Consider the following 13,549-nt stretch of genomic DNA (forward strand, 5'->3'; position numbering starts at 1 on the left):
GATAAAAAAAATCACACGGCATACGCTTTAAATTGAAAATCAGCATATGTTGATACAGTTTGTTGTTTACAAAGATTTAACTATTCTATTCTGATCTCTGCATGAATTTCGGTCCCTCTCTTAGGGTAAGTTACCATCTCGTCTATTTGTGACATTGGTAATTTTAAAATGTACAGACGTAAAAATTGTATAGGAAACAAACCCTTTTATATTTAGACGAAAAAAAATTAGTCTAGTTTGTTGGACATTAATTTAAACTTACGATACTTCATATTCACTTATTGTTGTTGATATTAAATAAATGGCTTTAGTTATTTAAGGCGTATTTGGTAAACTGAATAATGAATTTAGTAGAATTTTTTCTGCCAGTGTAGTGGGAATATTTAAAGGCAACACATTGACCGTGAAACACAGTTGAGGTGTTGGTATGATATAGGGTGGTATGAACAACCACGACGTCACAGACGCTATAATTTCTACAAGAACACTATAGGAAAGTTGTGGCGGAGATTCGAAGAGACCGGTGATGTGAGAGAAAGACATACTAATTTAAAAAGAGCAACGAAACCTATACATGATACGTTTATTCGCCTTCAGGCATACGAAACTGCAATATTACTGCCAACCAGCTAAGACGTGAGTTTCAAAATGTAAATAGCGTTAGTATCACTGCTTAAAAAGAGTTCCATCCCATAGTACTATCCCATGGAAATCGCGCAAGGAGATGTTCGTGAATTCTTTTTACCGATGAATCAACGTTTGATTTGCGTCCTGATTCAAGGCAACGCGTCTCGACTAATGTGGTTCCCATTGAACCAGTATTATATTGAAGTATAGCCATGGCTTGCGTAATTCCCTGAAATCCTATCGAGTAGTAGTTGGAATAGTGTTCCAGACAAGGGAAGAGTTGCTGAACTGTATGCAATAGCAATCGCTACAAATTAAACAAAACGATATTGACAATTTAATTAACAGAGGTAGTAATACATATTTAAAAGACTTTATCTTTTAAATAATTTTCTATTAATTTTTCTTTAAATTTTGTTATTTCGATATTCCCATATTTTACTTCTTTAAATTGTCATACATTTCCTTTTATTAAAGAGCGCACCATACTAATATCATACGGTATCTTACTTTTTTCTAACCCTTTTAAAATTTGACATAATTTTGCATAGTTCTGCTTACTGTCATTGTACATATTAATTGTAGTCAGTTACATATTGGTAGGACAAGAAGAGTTGTTCTACCAATAGATAATTTTTTTAAGTATATTTAAAAGGTTAGTAAGTAACGTAAGTAACCTCAAAAAAAAAGAAGCTTTTGAATTTTGTTTTTTTTTGAAAGCCTTTCATTTATGGTTTATTTTGATTTTTGAAAAACGAAATTTAAACACACTAGCTGTTTTACACAACACTTAAGCATAAATAAAAGCAAATATACAGGGTGTTTCAGGAGGAATGGTGGATATTTTGGTATGTTCTAGTATTAATAATTCTGAATAAAAAGGTTGCTATAAACATATATCCTAATGTTAATAGTTGCTAAGATACAGCTATTTAAAGTTTGTCTAGCATAGCAGAAGGAAATTGATCATACGCGATTAAGAAGGCGGGGTATAACAAATGTCGTCATGGGTGACAGTTGCATTAATCAATTACCGTTTACAGTATTGTCATCGCAAATTGTCAAAGTGTTAACGCCGCAGGTCTTTACGAGCGCAGAATATGTCGACATGGTGTTCGTTTATGGTGCCTGTAACGGAAGTGCCGAAGCATCTTGTGGAGAATATGGTCGACGATTTCCGAACAGACTATTACCGAGTCCAAAAGTATTTACTCGTGTCTTTGCCAAACTGCGTGAGACTGGTAGTGTACCCAGCAGGTTTAAATCCGAACGTGCAAATCAACAAAACTTGGATGAATTAGAACAGATCCTTGTATCCGTGGAACGTAGTCCTGGTACGAGTACAAGTAGAATTGCTGTACGCTTCGGTCTTCTTCACGTAAAGGTATGGCAGACCCTACATGAGCAAGGTTTGCGACGGTATTAAGCACCGTCTATAACTGCCATCGGTGGTCTAACGAAAGTCCACATGCCCCTGCTGAATCGAATTTCGAACATTCTCCCGTAAATGTGCGGTGCGGAATTATTGACAGAACCTTGCGTGGACCCGTTGTATGGTATTTAAACTTTCTACAAAACAGTATGCCAGTAGAGGATATTCATTTGAATTCAAGAATGAATATGATTTTTCAGCACGACGGATCTCCCTTGCCTGACCTTACTCCCCTAGATTTTGGATTGTGGGGAGGGCTGAAAAATGAAGTTTATCAAGAAAAAGTAAATACGCGAGACGAGTTAATCCTTAAGATTTTGACATTGTGCTGCCCGCATTAAGGAATGTCATGATGCCCTCCAAAGAACTACACTCGAAGTTATTCCTAGAGCTGAGAAGTGGAGTTGGTGGTGGGATTTTCGAACTATTCCGCTGAATTATTTACAGCGAATGTTCATTTATTTGTATTGAAAGTTATTAAATAAAAATTATGCTCTAACACTAGCATTAAATTCAAGTAGCTGTATCTCAGAAACTATTGATATTAGGATACATCGTTATATAAACTTTTCTATTCAGAATTATGGATACCACATACCAAAATATCCACCATTCCTCCTGAAACACCCTGTATCTATTTGAAAAACAAAATTGTGCATTAAATATGTGACATTTTTTTGTGACGGCGTTTTTCTTTACATACAAATTATATTGATTTAGTTTATGATTATTTTTCATATCATCATGCAGTGCATTGATTCTCTTTCTTTTAATTTAGTCTAGATGTATAATTTATTTGCTGGAGTTCGCCATCTACCATAACTACCGGTCTGGCTGGCTAAGCACCGGTCATAGGAAATTCAATACCGTATTAAATAAATGGAAGTATCAGTAGTGGGGAGTGATCGCGCCGCGGCGAGGTGAAGTCGTAACTTCTCCTCCACAAACCTGACGGCAGAGCAAACGTTTATTTTATCATTTTTGGCGTTGGTGCTTTGTTTTGGTTTAGTCCCTCGCTACCAACGGGGGAGTGCAGTTCGATGCCTTAATTAATGGAGAAAAATGACAATATGCTAGCCTATTTGAGTTATCCCCAAAGAAAAAATCATTAAGAGATACCGATAGGAGGCCATCGAATAAACCGTGCTAATGACTGACTTTATCTGGAAAAGTTTCTTGCAAAAATCGCAAATTCTATTGATATTAATATTTAGCCTGCGAAGTGTAGGAATAATTTCTTCCCTCAGAAGGTTAAGGTATTTTTTGGCATTTAGATTGCCATCAATAAAAAAAGGGTCCTCTAATTTGGTTTCCTAAAATACCAGTCGGTAATAACCAACGGTAACAGATGGATTGTGACGACTATGAATAGGAAAAGACGACTCATCAATGAATAAAATATTTTCTATAAATGTAGGATTTATGTTCGCCCTTCCTTCATTTCTTCGCAAAATTCCATCCGTTTCATCTGATCCTCACCAAAAATTTATTGAGTAGTCCGCAATTTATAGCATTTAAAATTATTTCGCATTGAAATACCTCGCATAGTTTGCGGCGGTATGTCAAGCTCATCAAAAATTTGTGTACTGTTACAAGGAAAGTTAACCTCAGCCACACCGTAAGCAGCAATTTCTCGAAGTTTCCTTTCTGGCCCCAACTGTCGAATAGCTGGCTCTTCGACATTATGATGGCATTTACTACAATCTTGCATACAGCCATCCCTATCAAATTTTGCAATGATTGCCGTGATCGTAGAACGCACCGGCACGGGTTCGTTTGGATATTCAAAGGCAAATCTACCGACAATATCCGCTGCTGAATTACCCGAGTAATACCATTTGAGAATTTATGTTTTTTGCTCAACGGTATAAGTAGATATGTTTTGTTTATTAACACGCAACAGAATTAATCAATACCTAACTTACGCTCAGTCGGCGGTCCAAAGTAAGATGATCCCGACTCGACAAAGACAAAATCAAGCCGCCACGTCTTGCCGGTGTAACTTGGTTTTGTCGCACTAATCAGAGATTATGTGAAGGGGCGCAACTACATGTAAATATGACCGGTCGTTGCTAAGCCAGTACTGTATATATCGGGTAGTATTAGTTATCATTGTATTTTGTTTCATCTAATAAAAAGTTATGTTTATTTATTTAATAAGAAACGCCTAACATTTATTAAATGTAATTGCAAAAATGCCAATTCTTTATGAACAAAGTCACTTTTATTTGTTGTCCATTTTGCAACCTACGGCATTAAAAACTTATATTCTATTAATAGTTAAATATTATCAATTTTCTTTTTAGGAAATTTTTAAACAAAAAGCACGCACAAAAATAAAAAAAGGTAGGAAGCAAATAGGTGACGACGACGTGACGACCGGAAGAAATCTTATTAGAAGACATGCGGGGGTTTTGGGACTTTGCTCTTTCATCAACGCGCATCCATATGATGTACCTGAATATTTGCCCAGTGTATTTGAGGCTCTGGGGCCTCATCTAAGTGACCCACAACCTATACCTGTGAGTATTAAATTGTTTTTTATTTCCAATTTTAATATATGACTGATCAGTAATGTCGCCATTTTCATGGAGATGTAAGGTAAATATGTAGAAAAGATAAGACCTTAAAAGATTTACAGGTTGTTTACTTGCTAATTCAAATATGGTCTTGTTGAAGCCTTTTTTGTATTTGCGCAATACCCAGGTCATTGTCATTTTAAAATACAGTGGTTTAGTTCCAAAAATTGTTCTGAGTTTGTATTATAAACTATAATTAAAATATAAAGGATGTCAATTTTTGTTTAATTTACAAGTGGATTAATACTTTTAAAAAAATACTGCTAGACATTTCAAAGAAATTTCTAGCTTGTTTGAAGAAGGGAAGGTAAATTATAATGTCTTTTCAATGTCTTACACAATGTCTACAACAGAATGTAAACAAATAAAAAATTAAAATTAAAAACAATAATAAAAAATGGAGGGTTTTTGATATGTAATCAAACCCTGGGGCGTGTGCCTGTTACCAATTTTAAACCTTTTACCCCCTGATGATGGACACCACTGTGTCCGAAACATGTAGGGAATTTTAAGTTAACTAAATGTTTAATAAATAAGTGGAGGAAGACCGAAGGATTTTCATTTTACCTATGACTATGTTATATCAAAAAGGCCAAATCTCAAAAAAATCACTTCCGGTTCGTTGATGACCCAAAATGTTTTGCTGCAAATCCTGAACAACTTCAAAGCCAGTAAGAGTTAGTCTCGAGCTTTAGCCGATCTATAAAAATGTCTTTCGATTCGAAAAATGCGCGCTTGTTCATGTCAAACCTGTAAAGGTTCAAGAAAGCGATAATATAGTTTTATTACTTCACCAGATTTTCTCTCCACTACAACCTAAGAAAAAATATAAATATCTAGGAATAAAACTAATTTTAAATATAAATCACATGGAAGAAAAAAGAGATAGAGGAATCCGTAAAGAGGCGCCTTAAATGAATACTTAAAACTTACGTGTGCTCTTGAGCAAAGGTCAAGAGCGTCACATACAGGTATACTATAATACTCAAATGGGGTCCCACTGATCTAGAAATAATAAACAGATACATAAGAACAGAACAACGCTTATACAGCACAGAGTTTTCTAGCTATTCTATCGGTCACAGCACTTGTTTACAAAGCACTTGTTGTAATGAACCACAGACTTCTTCCTTCTTCAAACTCGCCGAACGAAGCAGCTGCGAAAGAAAATGAAAATTATTACACATATACTAGACAACTATGGAAAGAAAAAGAAATACATCGGAGGTTTGCTGCAGCACTAGATGGTAATGAGGTTGTTCCTAATTTATCTGTAATGTACCTAACGCGCAGTACGTTAGCTTTGTTGTTAGCTAACGTAGGGGGGAAGCTTGTGTCTTTCCACTGCGACCCTAGCTCTATTGTGGCTCACTCTTAGGTGTTTATACTTCCCCAATCAAGTCCACCCCCTTAAGAGTTCGATCATTTCATTGGGAGAAGCATAATGTCTTCCGCCATGGTTGTATTTCCCCTAAACCAAACCCATTTGTGTGGTGACATAGTCTGCAGTGGTCGCTATACACTCGCATTAGGGCTTTAAGGTACCTGTTAAGTTTCCTATTTCCTTCCTTATTACGTCTGGTATGAAAGTCTTCGCATGGTTGTGTCCTGGTAATACCTTCCAGTAGCGCTTTGCATCAGGTTGGATTCGGCTTCTTAGCATGTCCCGGAATCCATGTTAGGGCAAATTTGCAGGTCCCTATTACTCTAGATGTGCAGGTAGGGGATTCTAGCGCTTTTAGAGTTGCCTAACTATCACTGTAGATTTTGATGATTCTGTTTTTAAGTTGCATTTGGTTAAGCATTTTTGCACAGCTTTCAAGTCTATCCGTTTCTGATCCCAGTTCGCTCGGTCTGGTATGTTGACCGAGTATGTACTTAGTATTTTTTTTGGCATTAGGTCTGAAGGCATACCAAGTGTGCTGTGATTGCGCACCTTCTCAACAAGTTTAGTTGATTCCGTCCAGATTTTGTTTGAAGATTTGCCGTTTATGACATGCTGCAGCCTGTAAGGAGTTCTTATGGCTTCACCCTACAGGTATATGTGCCGAGGGATCAGTACAAGTAGTACTTCCATGGCAGCTGTCGGGCTGGTTCTGATCGCCCCCCGTAATGAGCAAGCAGTCCTGTCTTTGAAGAATGTTGTGTTGCTTTGCGCCACTACACCACAGAGCCGTAGGATATCGTCGGTCTGATGACCTGTGTGTTTCTGTTTTGGGTCCATTCCCCAGGTTTTGCCGCATATCCTGCGATCCGACTAGTTCGTTGACTTTCCTGTCCCAAACCTAAAAGCGATACCAACCAAGACAACTTGAGGTAAAAAAAAGTATTAAAGTTCTTTGTTTGTAAAATAAAAGTAAAATTACGCTATTTAATCAAAGCGAAAAATAAAATTATTTGTACAAAAAGGGAAGTTTTTGTGTGGTGGTCCAAGGCCAACCAACTGTTCAACTAACCCAAAGAAATATTGTTAAATTACGAGTTACGATAACCAATGTGTGATTGGAGTTATGAAAGGTTTGTATGAATTTAAATTACTTATTACTTGCTGTGTTTCTTCTTCAGCACTTCGGAATTCCCTTTAATAAATTTAAATGCAATTGGTCGGCAATAAAATGTTGAAGAAGAACGTGTATTTGGCCATAAGACACCTCCGATATCAATTAATTTAAAGGGAACCAAAGCACAGATTTAACGAAACAAACAGATACGTAATCTTACGGCGGTATATGGAACGCGGTGTTTGGCGGCGTTTCGATCGAGCGATCAGTTAAATTCTCAATATTTTAAATTTTGCTTCTCTCGCGGCAATACGATATTAGACCACGTTGCCAGATTATAAGCCATGTGTGAATTATTAGGATAGAATCTCTCCTGATATCTACAGACGCGATTTATTGATTGTTTAGTCGAAGTACGTACGCTGCCCGGCCAAACTAAAAAGACTTTCTCGTCTTTTTCGTAGGTTGCGATGCCGTAAATATCAACATACCTACATATTGAAGTTATTATATTATAACTTATTAGATGGATGGATGGATGGATGGATTTGGAGGTGTTATATTAACTTATTAGAGGTTATTTGGTGGTAAAGTACTAATTTTGTGTGCTTGGTGTTGAAAGACGTTATTAAAATTATCAAATAATTAATTGTTTTTTTTTTGTAAAATTTAATTATTAAAAAGCTTTTTGGAGTTGTATAAAAAAAAAATAAAATTAATTGGAAAACGTAAAATTTTTATCGAGATATAGGTATTTAAAACCAGCCATTGTCAAATTTAACAAATTGTCTTAAGTTTATTAAAATACATATACAAAAAAAAGTACATTATATTTTTCTTACATATTTTGTAAATTTCTAATTTTTTGTTTGTGACTTTTTGACATTTCCCTTGACCATTTGCAGAACTTAAATAAACCTATTTGAACAAGTTTGTTTAATAAAAACAGTTTATGGTCATGACAGTCGTCAGTTTTTTTCCCCAACCATACTAGATGTTTTGAAACAATTTTATGTTTAATTTTTGTTGCCACAAACTCTTGATGCTTATATTTTTTAAAATATTTTTGAAACTTGGATATTGCTTTTGACACAATATACTCAACTTCTGAAGTAGGAATTACAACAGATGTTTTTTCTTGCCCAGTGAAACTTTTATAAAGGGAAAAAATTTGAGAAGGGTCTGTAAATTTTGTGCTGTTTTGAAAATTTAATTTGCATTTTTTACATTTAAATTGTTCGATAACGCGTCGAACTGAATACCCCGCATAATAATTATTTGCCGATTCTTCCAAATTTATCTCAGGTTCTTTGACTGCTGCAATTTCTTCTAATTCAGAAACCGGACTTTCAGACCGATCTTCTTCAGTATTTAGTTCTTGTGATATATGAACACCTTGAGTGGTTTTTTCGCTGTCACATTTTGTATCAATATTCCTTGTAATTCCTGACAACAAAAGTTGAGAATCTGTATCATCTTCGCAATTCGCGATGACTTTGATGGAGTTAATAAACCCGTTATGGATTTTTTCCTGAAAAATAGTCGAAATGACTTTGCAGTTGGATTTAAACTCCAACCACCCCGTTGCTTGGCCATTGAAAACAAGTTTTCCAAGAAATCTTGATTTAATCTATTTGTGAGAATAAACTGAATATTTTCCTTTTTTTCACTTTTAAAAAGCTGTTCAATTGCATTTATAGTAATAATAATTGCATCGAAACATGGAGGCCTTGTTTCGCTAATTACGGTCTTTCCCTTTTTACGGTACAACTTAATCAATGCTTCAAAAACAGATTTACCTTTGCCAAAAACCAGATTCACACAAGAACTGTTTTCGCTAAGACCACGGTTAAAAGGATTTTTGGCAAAAGGGCGTTTGCTATTTAAAGCATCGAATAAATTGTTCATCAGTTCTATAAAATCAGCAATATTATTACCTAGCTCCTTGGGTATAAAACACTTATCGACAGCAGTTCTTATAGCAGCTGCCATATGAAAAAACCTGTAGCGCTAAGGAGCATGACATTTTTTCAAATGCATTAGGAAAAATATGTTCATCGGTAATTTTGGGAAGAATTCTTGTTGTAGATGAAGATTTATCAATTTCATACGTTTTCCTAATAACATTGAAACATATGCTCTTATTTCCCAACTTAAAAGTTCCCGACAATAAATTGTTCCTAATACTTTTGAAAAGATGCGGAGCGTCAAATAGGGCAAAAATTTTAAAATCATTATAATAAAAAAAGGTCGTTCCTTAGTAACACTCAATAATTTAAAAGCTGCCCTATTAGGACTTCCTTGGTCACACACTATTGCCTTGGGAATAAAACCAATCTCATTTAGAGATTTTAAAACGCAAAAAATCAAGAGTTTTAAATTCTTGCCACTTGTAGTGGTGTGAGAGAAAAAGTATGCAAGTGGAAATTTCCATGATGAATATATGCCTCGAATAGAAAAAACTCAGACATGAGTGGCTTCCGTTGGTTTTCGTCCTAGAGGACCTAAGTCTTCAAAACCTTCTATTAGGTCCAGTTTTTTATTATATTCGAGGCATTTTTTGATTGACATTTCATCAAAAGCAACCAAACATTTTTTTTCATTCTTATCCATACCTGCACACTTCAGCTTAAGACAGGTTTTTATATTATCATCTACCCAAGTCTTAAATGTATTTTGACCAATCCATTTTTGAATGGTTGACGTAGATAATAATATAATGCCTTTTCTTCTTAAAAAATTGTAACACGATGGTGATTTATAGTACAGGGAGACCGCCAACTTGTTTTCGTTGTGGGAATATAAAGTACGACGTTTACCCCGTACTTGCATAATAATAAACGTTTTTGCAGGTATGGATAAGAATGATAAAAAAGGTAACAAATTAAAAATTGAAAATTTGCACGCGAACTTTTTCTCTCAACCGAATAATTCTTCTCTTAATATTATGTATTTTTTTCCTTTGATAAGATTGTGAATGATTTTATTTTTAAGTTTTACTTTTCTTGGACTGTTAAGAGTATCCGGGAAGTCGATAATTTTTTTAACAAACTCGTTTTCTTCTTCAAATTTCATTTTTTTCTTTGAAGGTGGACTAGTTGTGTATTTCCTAAAATAACAAACATCGTTAAAAAATAAAAGTAAATATTATCATAAGTTTAAGGAGGTGTCTAAAAAGTTTTGTTGATTTAAAATATGCATTGTGCAAACATTTTTGCTTAAAAAAAATACTTCAAAAATCGCGTTACGATTCACCCTTTTCGAAATATTTACATTTGGGGTTTTCAATGCCCTCAAGATAAAATTTTATTTTCCTACTTGAAGTTAAAAAATTTTTTAAATAGACTGTGCATAACAAGTTGAATTATTATAGACGTCATTGTCACTTTTATGGTTTATGTTCTTGTCAGTTACTTTGATGCTTGGTTATAAAAATTCAAACTCACATACGTTTAGTAACGTTATTAAATTTATCACTCTGAATCATGGATGCCTTGACTTTCTGACAAGGAAAATTTTACCTAATCTTAAATTTTGTTTAAAGAAATCTACTGTTAAAATATTTACCATTATGTATGGGACACCCTGTATATTTATTTGTTTATTGTGTAAATTAACATATTATGTTTGTTAAAAAAGATATTTAAAAAAAAGTTATGTTTATTAGTAATATAGTTAAATTATATTTGTAAAGTATTAATATAGTAATATAAAGATCATAATCTTTTATAAAAATCAGACCCATAGAACGCACGGGAGTAAAGTGAGAAATAATCATTTACAATAATTCTCAATTTGCCTAGTTCCTAAATAAAAGGGTAAAGACGCTCATCGACTCAACGCCGTTAATCGCCGACGGCCGCAATGAATCCAACCAGCGCAGACCGAAGCAGGCATTTTTCCTAAAATACTAAAAATAGATAAAACCTTCCTCATACAAAATTGTATTGGCAACTAGGCACGGACCGAGGAGCGAATCCGTTGGGTCGAAGTCCAATGGATCTTAACTTTTTAAAGTTGGGATCCATTCGGTGTACCGTTTTTAATGCATTGCTTTACTTATCTGTTTGTCTCGTTAAATCTGTGACCAAAGCTACTAGAAACATTCATTCATTTGTTGCCGCACTGTTATCAAATCTTTACTTGCACAGTGTCTCGAGTTGCCCTCAATGGGGAATATTTGCAAATAAGTTTGAAATTTGTTGCCGTACATTTTTGGAATTTTAAATACGCTGTCAACGATTTTATTTAACAGCTACGTCCGCTGTGTTTTCAGTCACAAAAATTTCTCATGGCAAAAGGTTTTTTATTTTCAATACGACTGACACAGGGAAAGTTGGAAAGTCTTTATGTAGAGAATTTATTATAGAACGCAATATGCTATATTTTTCTACAGAAAGATTTGAATCATAATGAAATGATAAAGCTTTTTAATAAAAAAATTAAAAATGCGTTTTTATATTTTTCTACTACGGTGCGTACAGAACTCACTTTACACATTTCCCAGGGTTTATAAAGATTCACTAGAAGGGTCTTTTTACACACTAGTGCGTAAAGTAATTTGGTATTTTTTAATGTTTTCTTCGGTAGTAGAGAAAATTTTATGCCATACCTGTGTAAAATTGCTTATTTTGTGAATGGAAAATTCTCAACAATTCCATACTTTTACATGACATATATATCATTCTACACACTTGTTACATAAATAACTATTTTTACACCGCCAATGGCTCTGTTGCGTTTTAGGTGGGACACCCTGTATAATAATCAGCGAGGTGTTGTTATCAATTTCGCCATTTATCTTTTTTTACGAAAAGTTTTATAAACTTTGATAATTATATTAATCTCTATGAGTGTGATAAAATAAATGTCAGCCGAATGCAAATTGTCTTGCTTGAAATTTGTGTATTTTGTAATTGTATTTACACATGTAAGCTTCTAACTTGATAATATAGCATTAATAAAATAATTTTATAAATGCTTTATTATGGACGGGAATCGATTTTATAATCGTATATGTATAAAACTATTTAACGACTTTAATGAAATAAACTTATTTTATTATCGTGGGTCCTCTTTGAGCTTACACACGATATATAAATGTTTATAAGATACAGTTTAAGGACAATAAAGTTTTTTTATGTTATATAGCGTGCCGTATGATAATTTCAAGCATATTTGTGCTGCTTGTAAGTTCTTTTATAAAGTAGCTTTACAACAGCTATTTAAAGGCCTGGGGATATATCCGAATTCAAAGCTCTTATTTATTAATAACAAAAGTGCTAAAAAACTTCTTTAAAAAGACATCTTTCCTTCAAGATATCTTGAAGTATGGCTTTTTCCCAAGGATTCTTTGAAACGTGTTTTCTTTCATAACCCTTTATCGTTGTACAATGGTTAATGCAATTTTTTAAACATTGAATAAAGTTTTTAGTTGCTAGATCTAAATAGTGCTCATTCAAGGCACAGCTCCACTCTACTTCCTCCAAACAAATTTTAATTTATTCTTATCTAGAAGCTTTTTATTTTTAATATTATTTCTTTTATTGGTGGACAACTTTATACTGCTAAATGGTATATTTAAAATAATAGGACGATGGTCTGTTATTTTATTTTCAAGTATTATTGATGAAATTTTTTGTTGGTCATTTCTAGAGCAGACAAAAAAAATTACAATGTACCACTATTTGGCCGCGTAACCTTGTTAAAGAAGGTTGGAAATTTCTTTTATTAAATTCATAAACACACGTAGATGGATCATACCCTAAAATTTGAGGAAGTGATGAATCTCTCAAAACAAAAGTTTATGTTAACATTACTGGAAAATCTCTATTTACATTGGTTAAAAAGACTTGCAATTCCTAATTTTTTTTTAATTACAACTGCTGGGTTATTATTGCAATTGATCGTAAAATAGTGTCATTTTTAATAGAATAGGCTTAAAGTTTAAAAATTATAACTAAATCACTTCTTTATTTTTTCAGGCCGCAATCCGCAAGACAATGGGCGACTTTAAACGAACCCACCACGACAACTGGGAACTTCACAAACTGAAATTTACAGAAGAAGAACTTTTAGTTCTTAGCGACTTATCAGTACCACCAAGCTACTGTGTTTAAATTTATTTGTGTTATTTGTTTTTTTTTCTTTTTGTTATTATTTTATTTATTTTACTAAAAGGTCGTTTTATTAAAAAAATAACGTACCTTTATTGCGTTGTTATAATTTATCATTTAACAGATCAGGTTGAAACTGAGTAAAGTATATTTTATAATATTTATTTTAATCGCTATAATAGTTAAAGTTATGAATTAGTATAACTTTATGGTTTAGGAAGTAACAAAATGTAAAAATATTTTAACTTAAACCTTTTGTTTTAAATGTATATGTTTGAATGCCTTATACTTGCA

At 33.6% G+C, this 13,549-nt stretch overlaps 1 protein-coding gene across 1 annotated transcript in view; it reads left to right on the forward strand.

Annotated features, from left to right (window-relative positions):
* Nucleotides 1–13,350, forward strand: part of LOC126734522 (proteasome activator complex subunit 4B-like) — a 118,874-nt gene extending 105,524 nt beyond the window's left edge. Inside the window, exons 19-20 of the mRNA XM_050438192.1 lie at nucleotides 4,366–4,581; nucleotides 13,124–13,350. Of these exons, the coding sequence (XP_050294149.1) occupies nucleotides 4,366–4,581; nucleotides 13,124–13,258 (351 nt within the window). The 3' untranslated portion in view covers nucleotides 13,259–13,350. The remainder of the gene's footprint in view (nucleotides 1–4,365; nucleotides 4,582–13,123) is intronic.
* The last annotated feature ends 199 nt before the right edge of the window (nucleotides 13,351–13,549 follow it).

The sequence above is a fragment of the Anthonomus grandis genome, chromosome 3, assembly GCF_022605725.1.
Source record: "Anthonomus grandis grandis chromosome 3, icAntGran1.3, whole genome shotgun sequence".
Taxonomy (NCBI): domain Eukaryota; kingdom Metazoa; phylum Arthropoda; class Insecta; order Coleoptera; family Curculionidae; genus Anthonomus; species Anthonomus grandis.